The sequence below is a fragment of the Archocentrus centrarchus genome, chromosome 17, assembly GCF_007364275.1.
Source record: "Archocentrus centrarchus isolate MPI-CPG fArcCen1 chromosome 17, fArcCen1, whole genome shotgun sequence".
NCBI classification, from domain to species: domain Eukaryota; kingdom Metazoa; phylum Chordata; class Actinopteri; order Cichliformes; family Cichlidae; genus Archocentrus; species Archocentrus centrarchus.
The window spans coordinates 24,173,256-24,197,188 of NC_044362.1; the positions used below are offsets into that span (position 1 = coordinate 24,173,256).

At 39.4% G+C, this 23,933-nt stretch overlaps 1 protein-coding gene across 1 annotated transcript; it reads right to left on the reverse strand.

Annotated features, from left to right (window-relative positions):
• Window positions 1–2,951: 2,951 nt before the first annotated feature.
• On the reverse strand, window positions 2,952–20,078 carry ap1m1 (adaptor related protein complex 1 subunit mu 1). The gene is given in 13 exon segments (XM_030752469.1): window positions 2,952–3,765; window positions 4,188–4,263; window positions 10,936–11,061; window positions 11,333–11,491; window positions 11,816–11,887; window positions 13,918–14,060; window positions 14,318–14,444; window positions 14,644–14,791; window positions 17,595–17,725; window positions 17,854–17,906; window positions 17,909–17,920; window positions 18,023–18,179; window positions 19,866–20,078. Coding segments are annotated over 13 exon segments (1,269 nt in total). The 5' UTR covers window positions 19,908–20,078; the 3' UTR covers window positions 2,952–3,742.
• Window positions 20,079–23,933: the final 3,855 nt, after the last annotated feature.

Below are 23,933 nucleotides of genomic sequence, written 5' to 3' on the forward strand. Positions count from 1 at the left end.
TGTTTATGCCAAATTCTGACCCTACCATCAGAATTTTGCAGCAGAAAATCAAACTCATCAGACCATAAAACACTTTTCCAATTGTCTATTGTCCAATTTTGGTGAGGCCATGTTAATTGCAGCCTCAGTTTCCTGTTCTTAGCAGACAGGAGCTGAACCTGGTCTGGTCTTCTGCTGCTTTAGCCCATTTAGAGATGTCCTTCTGGATATTGTGGATGTAACTATCAGCCTGAAGCAGTTTGCCCATTCTCCTCGCTCATCAGCAAGCCATTTTTTGCCAAGAGAACTGCCGCTCACTGGGTATTTTCTCTTTTGCAGACATTCTGTGCAAACTCTACAAATGGTTATGTGGGGAAACCCCAGCAGATCAGCAGTTTCTGAAATACTCAGATCAGTCTGTCTGGCACCAACAACCATGGCACGTTCAAAGTCACTTAAATCAGCTTTCTTCTCTATTCTGATGCTCAGTTTGACCTTCAGTAAGTCGTCTCGACTATGTTCCTAAATGCATTGAATTGCATTGAATTGCTGCCATGTGATTCGCCATAAGATATTTCTTTGACCTTTTTTGGACAGTTCTTGCAGTGGAGAGAGACGGGAAGGCGGGAGGAGAGATGGGGAAGACGCGGTAAACAACAATAGGATGAGACTTGAGCCTGTGCCAACCACTCTGCCACGTGGGATACATGGTCACCTGCTCACACCCTGAGCCACCCTGGCACCCTAGATATTTGTGTTAATGAGCAGTTAAACAGGTGTACATAATAAAGTGACCAAGTGGCCCCTGAGTGTATAAAGCAGGCATTATTAGGTCCACCTATGAGTGGGGACAAACTAATTTTAGTTCATGGGCCTCGTATTGCCCAATTTGACCTCAGTGGGTTAGACTTGTAAAACCAATGCATAATAATCTTAATAAAATAATAATAAAAAAATACACTTCCAAATTACTTTTTAGTGTAAAGAATGAAGTGGATGCAAAATAAGCACAGTTTTAAAGTTAAAAGATCACAATGAATCTACAATACCAAAAAACACAACCATGGAGTACTTTTGTGCTTAATAAACTAGTATTTTATTTATCATTCACATTCCTGGCATCACCACAGCAACACCAGCAGTGTGTTGTATTAAACAATTAGATATATTTAGAACTTTGCAAAGCTATCCAGGTGGTTATAATCTACCTTTGGGTGGGCTGGTTTGAATAACTGCAGTACCTCTAGTGTACTATACTGCAGTAATACTAATACTATGGATATATCAAATGTTTTTTGTCTCTTATTTTAAAGGTAACAACTGGAAATATTTATTTACATGCATGTACTGAGTCTCAATATTCTACGTTCTACAAATTAGCCTTCTCACAATTTCTTGAAATGACAATTTTTTTTTAAACAAGAATGAGGAAGCTTTCAATTTGAGGAACATATTTTGATAACTCTGCGGTCAGTCTTAGAGAAGAAAGTATGTTTGCATTAAATATTTGTGAACATATGAGGGTATGCTGATTTATTTTTTTGTTTTACTTCAACCAAAGCTTCTGTAAGCAATCTTGCAAAAAAAAAAAAAAAAAAAAAAGGTTATGTCACGACTCCGTTCTGACTCCTCAGCAGCTGAATTTGCCTAATGAATGTGGCCTTCTCATCATGTGCCAAACACTACTTTCATATGCTCTGCCAAGCATCGCAGAAACCATTCCCCAGTGAGGGAGCGCACATGTTGGCTGGTAAGCGTATTTTACCAACGGCTCCGCTGCAGAGATGTCATGACCTGGAGTAGGAGGTGCTTAAATTATTATGAGAGTAAGTGCTGCCATAGTCCCTGAATGAAAAAAACCATCATGGGAAAATTTGTAGAATGCCATTGTAAGCCTTCTCGACCACAGACAGAAGTAGATACAGAGAAGATAAATTTAATCTGGTCTGAGTAGGTGTTATTACCAGTAACATACCTGTCATTCAGGTCACTGCTGCATAGGGGATGCGTTTGAATACAGCAAAATGATTTCTGCAAAAAATTCATGCCGATATCAAATCTGCTGAAAAACAAGACCTGTAACAGACAAACTGTCACATAAGGAAAACACAAGTTGAAGTCAAGAATTATTTTGACATTTAAGATGTCATCTTATGTTCTTGCAACAAAACGTCTGGAGAGAGAGAAAAAAAGATACCACTGAAGATAAGCTTGTATTTCTAGTTTCCCACAGGTGAACATTCAACTTGATCTTGATAACTTTCTAAAAACTAAAAGCTCAAAAATGTTCTCTTTGGATAGTGATTCGTGTTTTGCTCCCAGCCTGTGAGCACCTGACTGTGTAGGTGTTCAACAAAAACAGACGGCGCTAAAGAAAAATAGAGAGAACTGGAATCTAAATGATAAAATCAAGACCAGCCATGCCATAGGTAATTTGGCCATTTGGGTCATTGTGACAGACTCACAACCTTGGGCACCTGCTCACAGTGACTCACATGAATTAGGAGTATCACAGTCCCATTACAAGCCAAAGTTAAGCAGTGACCTCATGCTGCACCACTGCAGCCTGGCTTGGTGTGAACAATAACTAGTCTGTGTCGGTCCATTCTACGTTTCTCTTGAGCACGTCTGCGATCATTGACCACAGCTTGAGTCACATCCTTCCCAGCTCTCCTGCTTGTTTACGGAGTGCTTGCACTCAGTTGCCTATGATATCACGGCGGCCGGGACATTAAGAGCCGCACTGTTTGAAAAGACCTCCAGGACTAGTGTGGAAAGAACCATCCAGGGTTAGCTACAACCACAGGTCTGATACAGGAAACCCCCTCCTCTGTGTCTCTCGCTAAAGTTTTCCCTCCATTCAGCAATCCTCACTGTTCTGCAGTACAGGTGTTTGCATGTGACACTATGACAAGCTCACTGTGATGATCGCAGTAATGTTATATACAAAGTGACGCAAGCAGATGATGGAACATTTTTCTCTAAATAGACATTTAATGGTTCAAAAGCATGTAGGTTCAGACAGAGGAAAGAAAAACAGGTGCTGGACTGGAACATCGGGATTTTTAGCTGTTTACCATGCAACTGAAACTAACCACATTTAGGTTTTTGTGTTATTTTTTTTTTTTTGCAAAGCTTAATGTCAAGGGAGTCAAACGGACCAACAAACAGCACAACAGCAAAGCAGGAAGGCAATACGCTGGCACGTATCAATGGCATCACATGGAGAAGATAATACAAAACAAGTTTGTTTTCAACTGTTTTTTTTAACTAATAACACTGATCGTTAACATTTAACAAAATATATACAGATAATCAACAAAAAGGAATTGTAGCAGACCAAAGCAGCTTCATAAAAAAAAAAACTTTTCAGGCTGAGTGTGATGTTGACCGGTATGTATCTGATTACAGTAATGTTAAATGGGAAATGTAACACTTTAACAATCTCACCCACTGTGATAGATTGTACACAACTCCGTGCTGCATCGGGTGATGTAAACATTCCCCCTGCTTTCCTTGACCTCCTTTGTATCAGGAGCCACACAGCAGTAAAACAATCAATTTCGAACCTTGTCTAGCTGAAGGCTCCGTCTAAGATTTGCATTGATCATAAACGAATGTAACTCAAACATATAAAACTAAACAAAAAGGAGATACTGGCAATCTTCTGGTGTTACGACTGCCACCTGCCATTGATAGCACATTAGTGGCCTGACTCCACCCCGTCTGAATTCCACCTGCCTACTGCCGGCTGAGGCGCTGCCTACTGGGTCCGGAGCTGATAATCTGGGGAGGAAATGAACAGGACTTAATCAAATGGAAAGAAGGAAAAAAAAAAAAAAAAAAAAGGGAATCTGAGAGAAATCAAATGGAGGCAGCTGATGCTTTCCACCCAGAATGAATGGAATATGAAGGAAATGAGATGAGGATGTTTGGCAATTACTGGCAACATTAGAAAAAAGACCAACATGTGCAACCTTGGTAATCTCAGCGTGAAGATCAGGGAAGCTCGAGAAAGAAAGTTCACTTTCTCACATTTCGCAGGACGTTGCCACATTGACATCGTGTACTGCAGCGTATCCCCTTTTCATAGAACTGCATCGGTGCAAGGTCAGTTCCCACCACATTGCACTGCATTACCCAACTGTTGCCTAATACCTGCACATATGGGCACTCTTCACAATAGTACCAGTGAATTTTTAACTCACCTCCGTTTTGGGTGATGTAGCGCACCCACGGCAGGGCCTGATATCCGCTCTTCTCAATGATCTTTAGATAACGCACCTACGAGGGAAAAAAAGACAAAGCAGCTAATATAAACATGCTTGAAATGAAAAAAAGGGGGGTACATAGAGGGGTCAATAAGTCATCTCCAGTACTATCTCAGATTATCTCGTGTCGGAGTTCAAGAGTAATATGTTATTCATGAGTATATTGCATGAGTCATTTCCTCACATCAAGTTATTTGAGATAGCTAAAATACATCATCGTGCACATTTCCCATCCATCGTCTAAACTGCACTTGGAAACTTTCCAGCATGAATCCGGGATGGGCAATCAACAACAGCTTTAATACATACAAAACAAACAAACAAAACAATTAGATACAATCACACCGACAGCAAATTTACAGCCGACAGTTCACCTAACATGCAAATCTGGACTGTAGTAAGAACATGAACACTCAGAGGGAACGTTGAAAAGAAAAATGCAAAGTGACCAAACTAAGTAAGCTGCCTGCTTGATATCCAAGTCTGCTGTGTGTGTATACAATGCAACAACAGTTTAATGTACAATGGACACAGGAATAGTACCCACACATGTTAAAATAAACTAAATATAGCGTTGAGGCAAACTATATATACTTTATATTCAAAAACCATTTTGCTTTTGTAATACAAACTATTTAAAATTAGGGTTCTAAAGTCCATCTATCTTTCCATTAACTGTTTATCTACTTCGGGGGGGGGGGGGGGGGGGGGGGGGGGGGGGGGGGGGGGGGGGGGGGGGGGGGGGGGGGGGGCGCTGCAGCCTATCCCAGCTGTCATAGGGTGAGAGTTGAGGTGCACCCAGGACAGGTCACAGGACATGAACCAGGGAGAAAGACAATGGCCCCATTTACACGAGGACGTTTTCAGATGAAAATGGCTACGTTTTGATGTGTTTTGGTGTCCCGTTTACACGAGAACAGAGCGAAAACGATACCTTTTGAAAACGGGCTCCAGAGTGGAGCGTTTTCAAAACGCTACATGGATGAAAATGCTGCTTTTTGAAAATGGGGGCACTCGCACATGCGCACTATAGTTGCGGCTCCTATATACACACTGCCAACTTGTGGCCTGGCAACAGAAAGTGCAGCGTTTTCAGCGTCTTGCGTTTCCCTAAACGTAGATCGTTTCTGAGACATTTCCGTGTGAACGCACTACTTGTCGAAAACGGCAAAACAACAGCGTTTCCACTGAAAACGCTCTTGTGTAAACGGGGCCTTATTCACACTTACTGTAACTGCTAACCACCGAAGCACCATGAGCTTAATTTACACCCAAGGCGCACTTATTGTTCCATTTGTTGTTTGTATAAAACTGTAACACGTTTATTTCTTGAATCCTGACTGCAAAAAATAGTATTAAAAAATGAATTAGTAACAAAATTATTTCTCATAACAGCTGCACTACTTTTTGCTCACTAGTAACTCCTCATGGCTCCTTATTAGGCTTCCTGAAGTAAGAGTTTAATGGCTAAGTTAAAGGTCTCTGAAACATATAAAACATATGTTTCTATAGTTTAATGCATTTTCTTTTTACTCACAATAATAGTTTGACTTTATTTTAACTGCCTTTTACATATTAGCAAGTTAAAAATTCTTCACCCTGTTACCTCTCAAGTCAGCAGGTTGGTAAGCATTCAAGAGTCAAAAGATACACTTTTAAGCCTGTAATGAGCTACGAGCTGTAGTAAAAGTAGTGTTGTTGATGAGGAAGCTGTAGTATGAGTCAGACGCAGAAGAAGGAAGCAGCTACAGAACAGCTTTCAAGGGACACACAAAAATAATTTACATAACTGTATTTTTTTAAGCCCTGGGAGTGTTAAAAAAAAAAATGCATATCAGCACTATCAAGATTCAACTTTCACAAGCCATTAACTGATATTTCACCAACCCAGTGTTACCACAGAGCTGAATTTCGAGAAGAGACTCTAAAAATACAGTACCATCTTCAACATATGGCCATCTTTGATTGCACAATGTTTTTCCCAGTCAGGTGGGGGAAATAACACTATTAGCTGTACAATGTGTGTATTTGAAGTGTTTCTAAATGCTGAAATCTTGCTTCACTTATTTGAATAATATCACAGTTAACATATGACAATACAAGCAGAATTTTGTGGTAATTATATGGTAATTACCGTGTAATTGCATGGCAATTTTGTATTGTTATAGCAATATATAAGTGTACCCTGCAAAAGTGGCTGCAGATTGGTCTGTCGTGCCTACGTGTTCTTGAGCAGTACCAGCTTTATCACAAAAAGAAAAAAAAAAAGTCAATATGTGGTGTCATAATTTGCAGGGATGAAAGCAAAGCCATTTTAAAGCTGACATGACCCCTCTCTGGGAGATGTCAGCATGTCACGTCTCTATCATGCCAGTTCCCAGCTAGAAGCGGGATAAACGGCACAGGAATTTGTTGGTCAAGTGGTGGCAGGGCTCTGGTGAGGCCTCGGTACCAGCCGCCTTGTTATTACCTTCCACTACACAGTGAGGTCAGAGCGAGAGAGCGCCGTGGTCATCAGAGACATGACGACAAACACACAGACATGGGATCACCGAGTCTGCCGGCACAGCACTTCTCCTCAAACGCTGCAGCCAAACATGCAGTCGGCCTGACCGTGGGTACGCAGTCAGCAAAACGGCATCAAAAGCCATCCTCCGCAAAATATCATTATGGCTTGTAAGATGAGAAGGGGAAAAGAGGATGTTTGTTGTATCTCGTTCGGTAAGTACAGACTACATGTGTGGTCTGCACTTATCAGGCTTTTGGTAGAAGTTATAGCCCAAAAGCCATCTGCCAGCTTGTTTGGGTTCCCTCCACATCACCTAAAGAAGCACAATTTGAAAATATAACAACAGCTCTGCTCTTAGTGCCACTCAGCCAAAGTGTGGGGTAGTTCCATTTTCTAGTTAAGTTTATAAGGTGGCGTTACGTGCATCATACATACTTCACATGTGCACTCCCCTACACTTAGTGGTAGAGTTAAGAGGAACTTTCTCATGCTTTGATATTTACATGTGTCTAATTAAACTTCACGGCTTCTTCTCACACGTAGAGAGTGGTGTTCCTGGCTGCATTTGGGTCTGAGACCCAGTCTGCTGTTGCCCTATAATAAGGGAAAGGTTACAGTCTTGAGACAAGAGTTTGATGGGAATACGGCTCTTAATAGCTTCCCTCTAAAATGATGGGTGCAGCACCATGTCAATGCAAGCATGGGGAAAAGAGCTTCTGGTCCCCAAATCAGAGAACCATTTGACTGCTGTACTGTGAAGACCTTGAACAACTAGGGAACAATTTGAGCACTAATTCTTTCTGACTTTATTTACTATATTTATGATATACTTTATTTATATACTTATGATGTGAAAGGCAGTTCATAACATTACTTTAATAAATCTCAATAACTTCTCAAATTAGAACATAACTTCCTTTTTCTTTAAATATTACAAATCAGCCAAGGTACAAACTGAGCTGAAAACAAAATGACCCTTAAATGATCATCCAAGTCGCTTAATGAAACACTGTACGCACTCCTACCTTGCAGACAAGCTTAAATAATTAGTTTAACCCCAATGAGCAATCTGTAGCACTCAGCTGAAGTACGTTAGGCCAAAAATCCCTGGGGTGCATTTGTGGCTTTCAGATTCAGACCTTTTCAGGTGGCTTCCTTCCAGGAAGTTACAAATGAAGTTGAACAAAAAACAAAAGAACAAAACGATCTTGTCATTTGTCCATGGCGGTGTTTCAAATGCAATCATATTTTTGAGCTGCAGTTCAGCTCTAGTTAATTTGCTACTATTTTTTTTTTTTACCCAGATAGAAAAACTAAATACTGCCCAGCAATTAAAAAAAAAAAAAAAAAAAAAAAAGAAAATCCACCAATCTAAGCAGAGTTCCCTCATCATAACCACCCAGAGAGATGTAATCTCTCCAGCATGTCCTGCGGTCTCCTAACAGTTAGGGATGCCCTTAACACTTCATGTCGGAGGCCTCCAAATGGCATACTAGGCAGATGACTAAACCACCTCAACTGGCTCCTTTCAATGTGGATGAGTGGTGTTCTACTCTGAGTTATCTGAATATCTGAGTTCCTCACTCAAAGTGTGGGAATAGACACCGTACAGAGGAAGCTCCTTTCTGCTGTTTGTATCTGTGATTTTATTCTTTTGGTCACTACCGAATGCTTGTGGCCACAGGTGAAGTTAGAAATACAGACCGGCCATTTTAATCAACAGCTTTAGGCTCAGCGCCCGCTTCACCACAACACACTGTTATATCGCTTGATCCACCACAGATTGATTCACCGCATTTGCAATCTCCTGCTCCACTCTCTCTGTACTAGTGAAGGAGATTCTAAGATACTCCAACTCCTTCATATGACTTTAAATGTACTGCGGAAATTTAAGCAAAATAAAGGCCACAGACACGGACTGCTTTATTCTCATCGCTGAGCACAATTTCACTTCTCCAGGGTGTGTACAGATTAAAGTATTGAGAAAACACTTTATTTATGCATGTTTGAGTCACCAAAGGTCATCAGTGTTTGAAGAAAACCACAAAAAAGAGGATTCATCTCCTACACTGATGTACTATTACACTAAAACACAGAAAATCTGCACTGTAGCTGCAAAAATCTTACTGCCCATTACAGCCTATGACTTGAAATGTTGTTTGTATGTTTTGTTTTTGGGTTTTTATTCTGGAACAATAAATTTCCATTCTTACGGATGATGTGAGTTTTTAATGTAGGAAAAGACCTCATCCCATGAATATACAAAACCAATCCAAAACTGCCCGTGTTATTGCACCAATTTATGCACTTGCTTTTATTCGAGCATCTGTTCATTTATGGATGGGCAATAATTTAAAGGAAGGAATGAAAAGTGGATTATTTCTTTCAGCTACCCAATTACCACAGAAAACAGCAAGCATTCTTATACTGCCAAAAAGCAACCCAATTACAAGTATCATGTATTTCAATTAAGCTGAGCTTCTTGTTTCCGAGTGGGCTGCATAATATCCGTAGAATTTAATAAAGTTTTATCGAGCACCATAGGAAATGTGGAGAAGCTGGAAAATATGACCTTTTAGCTCTTTTAATGAGAGTCACAGAGAAAACAGTATTAAAAGTTAAGATGTAATTGAGACTGTGTTAGCAGAAGAGTGTCTCCAACAGTTGTAAAGAGTCAACTACAAGCTGACAACAGAGCTTATTGTTAAGAATACACTTGTGGTTTTCTGAAGTAGGAAGTTTACATACGCTTTGAATGCTTCCAGTTGTAACCGCGTTCGGCTTGCTCTACAGATTTAGTGATGGCATTTCCTTGATTTACGTTTAACTAGATGCTTAAAAGCGAGTAGTACGTATATTATAAGAGTAGTACGTATATTATTTCCTCACCAAGATTTACCATCCCCCTTCCTACACAGAATGAAAAACTGGAGAGATGAAACAAACACATTCAAATGGCTTCAGTTTATCGTGATGAAGTGCATGTGTGAAAGGAGCTTATATCTGTCCAGACATGTATTGATGACTATGAAGGAATCAAACGAGAGCGAGTAAGTATGTTTATGTTTGGCCGATGAAGCTGGCTCAGAGAGAACAAGAAGGTGCAGCAATGACAACAGATGAGTTCAGTTATGGGTGCAAAGAAGCTGCAAAAATCGAAATGATGGCCGTTTCACACAACATGACACACAACCTGAAAACAGCTGTTGTGCTCACGAAGGCATTAAAAAAAACTCAGTGTGCATGTGTTTTTTGTTTAAATGATTTTCTAAGGCAGTTAGGCAACAGCACTGATGTCTGGCTTACTGCTCTTTAAAAGCAGCTTTTACCATGCCAAGCTTAAACATCTGACCCCTAAGAGTATTTCTAAGGATATTTCAGGAGCTCTTGCTTTAGATAAAAAATGTACAATGCTAAATTACCTCTGGTTAGTGTAAAACTGAGGTGTAATTGTGCAAATGTACCTGTGGAAACACTGTTATTTTCATTGGAGGGCCATAATATGATATTTTCAAATGAAGTTTGTCAAGTCGCCATTGTTTCCTCACATCAAGACATGGGAAAAAGCTACACATATAATCACAGGACAACTGTGATTATACAGTATGAGCAGAGCACATCTGTGTAAGTCTGCGGCGAGCAAGAGATTTCATTTAAACACGGAGGAGAAACGAAGCCTAAAAGTCAGCTCCGGTCTCAAGTTTCAAGTCAAAATGCAATAAAAATCCAAAGAATCTACTTACCTGCTACCAAGGCTGACATTTTATATCACTGTGCTTAACATAAAAGCAGAGGGCCAAGTTCAACTCACTGTCTTGCTTGGTTCAACATTAGAAATTTCTCAACCACAGGGGAAGCTGACTATTTAACAGTGCTCCCTTACTGCCCCCTTTGGCCAAAAATAAGACAGAAGTGGATTGTTTAAATTCCAGCTGTGGAAACAGAGGACAGCTGTGTAATGTTGCTGCATACCAGGAATTCTAAATCCAAAATAATAATCAAAACCACAGGGGCAAATAAACAGGTTGCTTCAATCTGCTTACAGACCGTATATCATAGAGGAATGACGAAAACAGTTATGCTGTCTGCTCAGTCTGTTTCCTTGTGTTTAACACCTCATCGCTTATTTAGGGTTGACAAATCATTTGTGAAACCACCATTTGATGGAGATCATACCTGGATGCCTGAGGTAGTGAAGTATGGGATCTCAAACTTGACGCTGATAGGCGGTTTCCCCTCCTTGTCTTCAGCCTCTACACTCGGCAGACCGAAGTGGGCTCGCATCAAATACTCCTTTCCACCCTGTGAGAAGTTGCAACACAAGCTCTTTAATAATAGACCAAAACAAACTATAAATCTACTGTGTTTGAGCTTGTAAAAGGAAAACCAGATATTATGAAGGTCCACAGCTGCTCCTCATTGTTTCAGAGAAGTGTATAATCTGTTTTTATTAACAATAAAAACCAGAATTGTGTAGTTTTATAACATAAGCAAACTTCCAAAAGCCACAGGTAATATTACACAATTTTTATAACAGTATGTGTAAAGGTCATGAATCACGGTTTCTGCTCACAGGGAAAGACTTAATTGACCAGACGATCTCGCTGTTCTCAGGCACCCACTTCACGCTGCCCACTGTGGTCTTGAATTTGGGTGAGTCAGCGTCCGTTGGTACAGGAATGTGAATCTCCACATTGTTGGCTGTGGAACGCCTCTTGAACTGACTCTTTGCCTAAGAACCAAAACAAGCAGGTCAAGCCTAACACGATGAGCTGCTTAAACAAGGTATTAAATCAGGACTTAATTTAATGCTCATTTAAAACTGTAATTGTGAGGGTTACCATGCATGACAGCAAAACACAGAACATAAACAGTCAGATAATAATTGCTGTATACTTTGCCTGACTGAACATACAATACCTTAAGCCAGTCTGAGCCGCAATCATTTGTTACTCCACTTAGATTTTTTAAAGGAATCACATGACTGGCTATGACAGCATTAAGCTCAGCTCCACATTACACAGCAGCTAATGTAACAGGTGAAAAAGCATCCTACCTTAATCATGTACTCAATCCGACTGTGAGAGTGCTTCTCGATAACAGACTCAATCCAGATCAGAGGCTTCACCTAGGATATAAAAAGCACGTTGATTTTAAGCACACATTTGTCAAAGATCATGAACACAACACTTTAAATAACCTATGACTTGCCCACCACCTAGTGGATGGCAAGTGTTATTACAGCAACCAAATATCAAGTCATTTTGAGACAAGCACATACATTTGTTTTGATTCCACAGCAACCAGCAAAAACAGATACTCATATCATATTCCAGTTTTGTTTTGTATTGTGTGAAATGATGTAAAGGAAAAATTAGGGAGATAAAAAGATTGCGCAAAGGTTTGGAGTGTTTCTTGGCATGCCCTTTTAAAACAGACAGTTACATCACTGAGTTACAAGAGACTAACCCTTAATCAGTTTAATCTTTCCATGTGAATTATGTCCAACAAAGAGAGCAGGATTTAAAAGGAATGGATTCTTATTCTGTCCATACGCAAACAAACCATACTGATGCATAGGAAGAATACTACAGTAAAGAAGCAGGTGTAATGTAGAATAACTAAAGTATGAAATAAAGTATTTTTTTAAAAAAAACAAAAAAAAAAACCTTCTAATAGTTTTTGACATTGGTTACAACATGTTTAAGCCTTTTTAAAAAACTAAAATAAAATATAGAGAATTAAAACAAATAAAAAGTCTTTAGTAATAGCCCCCCAAAAAACTGTTTCTTGGGTTAACAATTTCAGTTTTGTATAGCTACAACCGAAAGACTTCTGCTCTACTATACCACTTCCTTTCCGGCACGCTTACTGGCAACTGTTGTGAAACGCTTATAGAAACCACAATCCCAGTTTAAACTGGCTGAACCTCATGACTTTGCCAATCAAATAAAAGAGTTTGCTATTTAAAATGCTCTCGGACCGGAGGATGATGGTTGAGAGTTTGTGTGTATACATTTTTACTTGGTGTTTTGCAACTGTTCCATAGAAGCAATCTATAATTCAGTAGCAGGTGTTTAGTGAATTTAAAAAAAAAAAAAAAGAGAACACGCTGAATAACACGTGGCCATGCACCACCACCGCAGACCCAGTACTGAACTGTGTGGTTGTGTTTCAGCCATTTTTACTGTGTTTATTAAAAACATCCATAAACTGATGAGGTACTCCTCAAAGCTGCTGGTAAATAAATACCGGCTTATCTCTGAATACAAATACCACCCCCACTATCCCTAGCCCCGCAAACGGCCTTCTCCCAAAGGAAAATTCCCAAAGTTCTAATGAAAATATTTTTAACCGTTTTTTTTATTAGGTCTGGTTCCATTTTACTTTACTAAAATATATATATATATATATATTTTTCCATCAAATGACCAGAAATAACAGGAAAACACAAAGACTTATGTTAAATAAAGTAACACAGATTTACTGCCTTAAATCTAAGCGGACAATTGTGTTTACATAGATAGTCGCCCCCTAAAGGTCCATTATGGAAAGAAAATCCCTAAAAAGGACATGCTCATTTGAAGCCAGCAACCACATTATCCTTTTGGGATTAAAAAGGTGGCATTAAGATGCTTTATAGCAGTGGTGCTCAAACGTTTTTCTGCAAAGCTCCCACTTCAGAAGCTGAAAACAGTTCATGCTCCTTAATTCTTAATCAAGCTCAATTTCACTGCAATAATGGTCAGCACGACAGCATCAGCAAACTCTGTCTTTTAGTTTACACACACAAAAAAAAAAAATTCAAATTTAGTTTCACTACTTGGCCACCCACACCCCACAGTGTGAGAACCACTGCTTTACAGGGTAGTTTTAATTTTATAATTTCCACAAGTGGCTTTGAGATTCAGTTTAAATGGGACTTCAGATTTCAGCAGTGAATTGTAACCATTCGATTTGAAGTATTAAGCAGGTTCACATGTTCTTATGTATCCAGTCTACAGATTATCTGTCTGGATTTCCTTAGTTTACACCCAATTGTTTGACTGCTCCAGCGGCCTGCATGCTGTCTGCAGGCAGGTATGTCAGACCGTTTCAGATCCTTCCTCTGGTCTAGATTCTCCAACTACTCCATTTGTTCTGCCACATATTACTCACGTGAGTGTTGAGGCGGTAGGACATGAGCTCAAACTCCCCGTCGGGAGGAATGAAGGAGATCGTGCGGTCGTTCTCAAAGCGAGACAGACGGACACACTGGTGAAATTTGACATCCTCCAGTTCCACTGATTTACTCTTCCCTCCTGCATAAATAAACACCAAAGGCGATTTAGACGGATTGCCTAAACTAGCATGAATCAGACACAGACTAAATATTTCTTGCAATTAAAATGTTATTTTTCCAGATGGTCTGAAGCATCATATGGATAACGCTTGATAAAACAATACTAGAACATTATACTGTATCCTTTTTTCTCCACTGAAAAATTGCTCAGAAGTTCCATCAGGCCACTTTTTTGCTAAGCTCAAATCACGTCTTTTCAGCAAAGAAAGAACTCACGTCCAGTATTTTCAAACAGAACTTTGTCATTGAGACCGAGCCGTAATTCGGGCATTCCAGACAGGAAGACACGCATCTTTATGGAACCAACAATCTCACTGCGTAGAACATTCCCGTTGGCACTAACCTAAGAGGGGGATTAAATCAGTCAATAAGTCGAAGAAGAACAGATCAAAATACATGTTCGCCATCAAAGATATCACTGTACACCAAACAGCAAGCTGGACAATCTGAGTACACTGTGACGCACACAGGGAGGAAGTTTACAAACACTGTGACCAGCATTCCTTATGCAACACAGGCCTTCTAAAACAAGGAGTTCCTACCAGGAGGTTCACTGACTCAATGACGTCCAGGAAGACCTCATTTTTCCTGTACTTGATGCCCTCTGACCTCCAGGAGACAGCGTTGGTGACTGTGGCAGGGGGTCGCGGGGCCCCAGTGTCCAGTTTGTGGCCCTCCTGGGTTATGTATCTGAGAGACAAAATATAAACAGGAGGAAAAACTGAGAAAAGGGGAAATGAACTGTCTGTAGTGGCGAGTTCCCAGAAAGCATCAAAGAAGAACAGAGACTCTCACAGTTTACAAGGGAGGATTGTCTTACTTATTACTGTACTCATCTGGGGGAAATCCAGAGTTAGCTTTCTGCACGTCTACATCACCCACTCCCAAACGACTAAACGGTCATTTACAGTTGTTCACGGTGATGACAGTAAGCTCGTTTTGATTCGCAGGTATATTGGAAAGAAAGGACAATACCGCATAAAGGGGAAACGCAAAATGTGACAGAAAAACTTTGCAGCAGTCAAATATGTTTTTTAGCAGAATGTACTGCACTGATTGAGAAAATGTCATCAGGAAATTAGCAGTTAAAGCAGTGGTTATTGTTAACAGAAACTTGGCTGGATCTCATCTACTGTTGTTTCTATTGAGGTTAGTTGCACTGTATGATTTGAGTGATTACTGCCAGGAGAGTATTCATATCCACATACTTATTCTCAGGGAATAAAAAAAAAAAAAAAAAAAAAAAAGAATACGAGTTCACCCTGAAATGCTTTGGCAGTGCACCAGAGGCCTGTAGTACGAAGCAGGATTTAGGCTAAACCCGGGTTTTCCACTCTACGAAGGTGGATCACTTCTTACTTCTCAGGGTGCACAGCCATGGTAACTTCTGCTGCAAACCTAACCTGCTCCAGAACAGGTTAGGTTTGAGATTAGGGATCAGCAGGTACCAAATCTTCTACTACAACATGTAACTTTATTCCTTAATTTTTTTTCACTGTTGGCTCCAAAACATTTGATGATCCTAAAACTTGACACCTATTTGCACTTGGTGACCTCATATCATCCACCTAAGTCTACGTTTGAATTTCATTTTTATATTTATTTGTTGTGTTAAACATCTCCGGGCTTCAGCTGACACAATAAAAATGTCTTCAAACATTAATTTCATGAAATACTCAATTATAATCCATCAGATCCTCCTATGTCTTAATGACAAATATCCAGCTTTCTTTCCTGGCTTCAAATAGGCTCAACTTTATTTATATAATAAGCATTGTGCAAAGTGCATAATGGGCTCTAGCATTCAGTGCTTTGAATACTAATCTACTGCACAGTGCATTTCCTCACACACACTCATGTGGCTGTCTCTTTTAGTTAGCTCTGTGACAGACCGGTGACCTGTCTGCAGCAGATGTGTTACTTTCAGTCTGTACTGAGTGTCTAACGTCTTCATATTTCTCCCATAGTATCATTTTATCTTCCGCTGTAAAATCAGCCTCTCTGCTGCCAGTAAGCTTATGCATAATTGCAATCAGTTAGATCAGCCCTTTCATGTTAACGTGTAAGGGAAACCCTGGCTTACTGAGAGAGTTGATAACCACCTTCATGTGACTGCTTATTCTGATTGCTGATGTTAGGGTAAGTGAATCCAGGTAACGGAAAGATACCCTGGGTATGCTAAACTCCCTTTTCAGTATGGAGCCCAGTTGTTGTTTATCACCTACAGCTTTCTAGTAGGGTTAGTTGGAAAGCACCCTAAAGCTAACTTTTAATAATCTCTTACACAGAGGTTCAGCAGTTAGTGCTGCTGCATCATAGCAATGCTGGTTGTGGGTCAGCTGAGGCCCTTCTGTGTGGAGTTTGCCTGTGTGCATTTTCTCTGAGTGCTCCAGGTTCCTCCAACAGTCTAAATGAGAGGTATGTGAGGTAAATGATTCTAATTTGGCCATAAGTGTGGACATAAATAGGTGTCTGTGTCTCCGTGTTACCCCCTGATAACCTGTCTGGGGTGAAGTCTCCCAGAAATCATCGTCTGTGAACTCAGTTTGCCGTTAAAACTCTGTCATGCAAAGATGAAGCCATATGTGAACATGATCCAGAAATGCCACCATCTTATCTGGGCCAGTGCTCATTTAATATGGACTGAGGTGAATTGAATTGAACAAAAAATACGACAAATAAACCAGGACTGCGGAGCAGATAGAATCCTCTATCAGAAGAAATCAGATAGGACAACATTCCTCTGTCATAAGTTCAGCAACTGGTCTCCTCAATTCCCAGATGTTTATGGACTTTTGTTAAAAGAAGAGGGGGATGTCTCACAGCGGTTAACATGGCCCTGTCCCAACTTAAGACATTGCCACCATCAAATTCAAAATTGGAATTTCAACCTTTTTTTTTTTTCTTAAGATTTTCTCAATTTAAACATTTGATGTTTTCTATGTTCCACTGTGAAGATTTGCAATTCACTGCATACTGTTTTTCTTTACATTTTCCACAACATTTCAACTGTTTTGGAATTGCAGTTGTATTTGACACCAGTATACCAGCTTCAGGGTCCTCCCAAGTGTAGGATTCAGGGGTATCGACTGGTAAAAAAGAAAGAATATTCATAATGTAGTTTTCAAATTTGGATCAATACCTCAAAATGTAAAAGGTTTTGTTTTTGTTACCTTAGAGCACGTTCTCTTTCAGGGAATCTGCACAGCTTACACAGATGTCCTTAGGAATTTTTAAATGGCCACCATAGATTATTCAGATGGTTGCAATCTGCAGTCTCACCACTAGGTGGTACTAATTTGTTTCTTTTATCTGTTATAGTAGTAATGTGACTTTGCTTTCAAAATGACTAATATGTTATTTTATACACTTTAGATTCAGTGGTGGAACAACAACAACAACAACAAAAAAAAATTGACCAAACTGTGACCCTGAAAACCAGGCACACCCTTCAGCCATTGTCTTAATGCAGGTAACATAAAAAGATACTCACTCTTGGAGAATCTTGCTGTCAGTGGTCTGAGGGTAGCCAAAGTCCATCAGCTCATCCATCAGCTCATATATGATAACAAAGTTATCTCTAATGCTCTCCTCCTCCAATTCTTTGAAATACTCTGAAAAAACCTAGAACACCACACATAAACATGTTCATGCACTGTTCTCAACAGGCTATATGGCTTTGTTATTGTTAAATTTCTAAAAAAAAAAAACTACAAAAAAAGTGAAGAAGATGGAGGAATATTCAGTCATACCTGAACAATTTTGTACAAGAAAGAGAAAACCAGGGAGACGCTGGCATTTTTTTGGATGTTGCAACCACTGATGTGATGTGTGTTAAGAATTTTAGCTAAAAGAGAGAGAAATCAGTACAACACATGGAGACTGTAAACTCTGATGTGCTGCCGGGAAAAATAAGGATACAGTAGAGATTATTGTGTTTGATCCACATGAAACGGACTCCTCCATGGGCCAGGATTGGAGATAGTGTGCCTTCTTCCTCTTTGTCCATTAAAAGGGTCATGAAGTGCTCGATCTCCGACATGTCCACATCTCCCCGATAATTTCGGCACACCAGGACCTGAAAGCGAAGGACATGTGCAGCTTGCATTATCGGAGTAAAAAGCTGAGGAGTGTCACTGAGTTATGCTCATGAAATACTATTACATTTTATATTGCTCTACCAGCATCAAATCAAGTGTAATTTTACCATATATATTTTCTATACAACCTAGATGCAGAACAAAACATTGAAACATCAATGTACTACTACTATAATATATCATACTACTATCATTCTACTATCATAATCATGACACCGGCACCAAATGTTAAAATTTTTGTCTAAAAATGCAGCTGTTTTGAACAAATTCTTACTGCCAATTTATTTTTAAAGTCCTATTTCCTCACAATGTCACTTATCAAATCAATCAGTGGACAGAAGTTGCGATGAAAACATCAAGACAAAGAAAAGTAGTTAATTAACATAAGCAAAACAATGTTAAAACTGAAAAAAAAGGGATGCAGTGATGCTGAAAATAACAACTTTGTTGGTGCTGATTTCAATATTTTTATATTCTGCAGAAACATTTATATGTATGTATGCAAACTACAGGAAATAGTCTATGGGGGAGAACCACATCTGTTATCTGCTCAACCAGATGAGCCACAGGAGAACCAAACAATATTAGTTTCAAAATTTTTAAAAAGCAGTGATGAGGTGGCAGACCACTTCAACACTTTGCTGATAATGTTGGCAAACAAATTCAGTGCTAAAAAATCACAGAACAGGCTTCCATTGAGAATACTGAAAAGGAGAACATAACACATCAGGTGGGCCTCTGTCACAGCCTTCATGGCATGTGGGTGCAAAACCCCAAAGTCATATGTGCATAGAGTCTGCCAGTATATCTATTTGCTTCTCTGCACTTAACATTAGACAAGTCACCCTCGGACAGTTAAAGGGGAGAAGAGAGGAAGAGAGTTTAAAAAAAAAAAAGGAAGAAGAAGAGATGCTGATAAAAACTGAGACAACTGGTGCACAGAAGCAAAATTACAAAACAAAAATGTATCAGAATGTAATCAGATTGGGGGAGGGGGGATTGGTGCATGATCATATGTAATGTATCTTAGAATTTCTGTACTGCCATTGTGGGCAGCATATAATAATAATGTGCTGTAATTACTCTCATTATCATCCCTATTGTAAACAAAACATGTCTTAAAATAAGACAAAATTACATTAGCTCCTCACACGAGTGCTGGCAAACACCTTTATACAAAACACTGAATGTATTTTAAAAGGAATCCACGTGTTTATAATGCACCTGCAACTTAAAGCAGCGATGTGGGCGGAGACTAAAAATAGGTAAACCTGGTGCCTCAAGAATTTTATGGATGCCTTTTTAACTTTTGTACCGATTTATTCGGTTTAAAAAACGGCTGTAGGTGTAAAACCTCAAGCATTATCACAAGCCCTCCAGCTTTAAATTCTGTGCAAAACTCCCTGCTGCTAACAGCTGGTCCCTTGGCTGTTAGTGAGCTGGTTATATTTTCCGTAACGGTATCGCCTGATCTTTCTCCAGGTGACACGAAGTGAAACTTACTGACTTTGGTTACAAACTAAAACCCTTACACAGCAATATGAACCGCGGAAGATACGCTAGCTGCTCGCTGCATTTTGAGCCGCATTATAATCTGACAAGGAAGAACGTGCTAGCTAGACTACCGTTAGCTTAGCAAAGGCCCCCCCCCCCCGTTACCTTACCTTTCCCTTCAAATCCAAGACGTACACGGCGCTCGCAGACATCTTGAACTTATTCACACGAGCCCAGCTCAGCTCGTTATCAACACCTTACTGATAATGTTGGCAAACACAAGTTCAGTACTAAAAATCACAGAACAGGGTTCCATTCATAATACTAAAAAGAAGAACACAACCCTTCCTTTTTTCTTAATACTGTTCATGACGCAAGGAGCGCCCCCAGGGGAACAGGATGAAGCACTACAAGTGGCAATTTGTTTTCCTCAAAAATGTACTGGACGTTTCTCTGGTAATGGTTAAGTCAGTAAGACAAGAACGTAATAAATCAGCTATATTAACAATATATTCAGTAAATAGAGAAAATGTGCAATAATGAATGTTCTCTAACCAGTGATAAAAATAATGCAATACTAGATTAAAAAAAAAAAAAGAAAAGGCTGAAAAAACTGATCAAAAATAAAAATGAATATTAGTTACAATGAAGAAATAAAAATAAAGTAATAATACATAGAATGTATTCTGTCCAAAAACGTTGTTTAAACAAATATTTTTAGTTTTGAACAAAAGCCAGTATACCTCAGTTGGACATGCATGAGCTAAGTATCAAATGAATGAAAAGATAATACTAATTATAATCATAAGAATGATAATAGTAATAAGATTAATAACATAAATAGCACCTTTTAAAACAGGACCCATGCTTAATGATCTCACATGAAAATAATGTGTACTCTTTGAGGTAACTGTTGTTTTTGTTACACTTCCTGCAATATAGGCTGGAGTGCTTTCAGCAGTGCTTTATAACTGAGTGCAAACCAGTTCAGTGTCAAAAGTTATCGTGCCACCTGCTGTCATTATTATCATGCCCACATCAATGACAGAAACTGCTTCTCGTGTCTTATCTCATTTCTGCTGCCATGCCATGAGATTCTTGATAAAATCTGAGGACGCACAAGAAAGAGATCAGGAAAAACATTAAAACTGACAAAGATGGCTAAATGCTGATTATGAATACCTATAAAAACATCTTAGCCCTGTCATAGTTTCTGGGTTGTGTTATGCTGTTTTGTCTCGCAGCGCCACCTTCTGGGAGAGTGCGCCACAAATGTTTTTAGATACATGATGTTCACCACAAGATAGCGCCATTTTCAACTGTTTAAATTTCTAACATAATAAAGTGCATAAATAAATCAATAACTGGCCATAGTTAGGATTTTACGGCGGCATGGTGATGCAGTGGTTAGCACTGTCAGCTCACAGCAAGAAGGTTTCTGGCTTAAATCCCCTGGTCATCTGGGGCCTTTCTGTGTGGAGTTTCCATGTTCTCCCTGCATCTGTGTAGATTCTCTCCAGCTTTCTCATCAAGTTTCTCATACAGAAAAACATGCACGCAAAAGATGCTAAATCCCCAGTTAATGCGTGCATGTTTATTGTGGCATTGAACTTTTGACCATCTTTTGAAGCAGTGAGTTATGTTTAAAAGTTTTCCTTATCGGTCTTGCATGGTTAGTCTAATTAAATCACTGCACCGTTAAATACTCACGTGACTGAAGTTCATTCAAATGATTTAAATCAGTGCAAATCTTCACAGACAGAAACTGATGTGAGATGGCCTTAACTCTAGTCCCGTTAATACAAATGATAATCTTGCCAAATGCTGATGTGCAGAATATAAATGGCATCCAAGAAACAAATACTGACTTCCTCAGAGGTGACAAGACCACTGAAACACAAGAAGAAGTCCTGCTATCTAAAAATATAACACTCAATATGTCAGTGTGTTATAATGCACAACACTACTGCAGTAATTATGGAAGCATTACAGGCTTAGTGTTAAAATAACTGAAGTTTAAGAGCTTGCTCAAGTGTGCTAACCCAAACAAACACACTTGGCAAAATTTGCATTTCAATTTAATAGAGGTAACTGAAGTGAGGACACTCAAAGATATGTGCTGTGTGCTGAAAACTTACCCAGTACCACTTTTTTTTCTTGTTTCACACCTCTGCCTTTGGCGTGAAACAGCTCTCAACTTTATGATTGAGCAAGACAACGGTCTAATGCAATTAATCATCGTGCTGATTATAACTGCTGATGTGCAAAGCTGAAATGGCAGCCAAGCAGCAAATGCTGACATCATCAGAGGTTAAACACAAGTAGAAGTGCTGCTGATTTGTACATGTAAAATATAAGATAAGAGATAAGATAAGATAAAACTTTAATGATCCCATGACGGGGAAATTTGCGCATTACAGCAGCTCAGTACAGAGAAAAATGAAAAGGATGAGTGCTTATTAGTAATATGAGTGCTTATTATGAGTGCTTATTAATAATGCTTATTAGTATGTCAGTGTTTTATAATCCACAAAGCTGCAGGATTAATTAGGGAGGTATTACAAGTTTAGCGTTAAAATAACTTAAGTCCAGTATGAGCTGAGTGTATTTGTGATAAGCATACTTGGAAAACTTTGCATTTCCATTTAATAGAAGCAACTGATGCTGCACAGTAACAGTAACAATAACAATAACAAACCAAAATGATAGTTTTTTTTTTATTATTGATTCGTACCACCCTTTCTTGGAGTGAACATTTTTTGAGCTCTGGCCTTGTACATGAACCCTGCACCCTGCACCCTCACAGTCACAAATCTTTTATGCCTTGGCTGGCAAGATGGAGTGTACACATTGTCAGAAGTCATAGATACAACTGGACTGGACTGAGTTACACAGCCAAATATAACAGACCGCCGCTTCCCTCAACCACTTCCATACTCTCTACGCAGTGTTTGTGTCTCGGTATAGTTAGCAGACATGTTTGTACAGAACCCTTGCAGATGAACACAGCTGATATGGTTACTCTGGCTGACAAATAGAGTTGCCACACTGTGAGTCAGTGCATCACACAGGTGTTACATTTGATTACCCAGATGTACAATTATTCTCACAGTAAATAGTACATGAATAGTAGATGTTCTTTACTGTGTCAGAAGCTGGAATACATAAAGTGCAACTGCTTTTGTGAGTAAAATGAGTCCACACAGCCCCTTCCATGACATCAGTCACTTAAGACAACAGTGACTACTAGTTTGTGTTCTTCATGGTACCACTCATGTAAACTCTAATCCGTTCCACCATTCCCATAGCTTTGTGATTTATACTTAGCAGGACTTTGACTCTACTCCCAAGGCGATACTCTGGCTTTTGGGGGAGTTTTTACCATACAAGGAGAAGAGGAGTTTAGCTGGGTTTCCTGTGGGAGGGTTCTGATTTCTCTCACTCCACTTCTGATTCACTTTCTATTTCTCTCTCTCTCTCTCTCTCTCTCTCTCTCTCTCTCTCTCTCATATCTCCTGTTCATCTTTCTCTTTCTGTTCCCCTGTCCAGGTCCTGCTCCAAACCTGCTTTCTCATCACACAAAAACATGAACAGTGCCCTGAATGTCATTTAGTTAAAAATTTTCCAAAATCAGTAATTGCAAGTGTGCATGCAGTTCTGTAACCATAACACACGGTGCAGCCACCGTCCTGACAGACCAAATAAGGCACACAGTCACAACTAACACCGAATGTAATGATGTAAGCATGTGTTAATGCCAGGATCTTGAAGCTATCAAACTGCCACCACATTTGTAAACCTCTCCCTAAAAAGGTTCTTTAACAAAAAAGCTTCCTTCTTTTGTTAAAGAGTATGGTCATATTCTGCTGGTCTCTTACTTTGAAAGGAAAGAAAAGCTTTATATTTCTCTGACTGTATTTCTTCAACTTGGCCAGTTTCCTCAGTGTGACTCCCAAAAAGTCCAAAAGGCAAATTTAAAAAAACAAAAATATTTTTCAGGATTTGACTGTTTTAGGTTGCTCTGTTGATGTGATTTGGGGTTTAACTGGCTCTGACTTCAGCTTTGTGATAACGCCTTTTTCCACATAGTAAAAAAATGTTTCTGAATGGTTCATTTGGGCCCCAGAATTACTCAGCACTATTCCTTCTGCATACCTAAGAATATGTATATTTTTGGTAGCACGAGGCTTTCCCTGGATGGGTACAGCTTCTCTTCAAACTCAGATGACCTGCCTGAA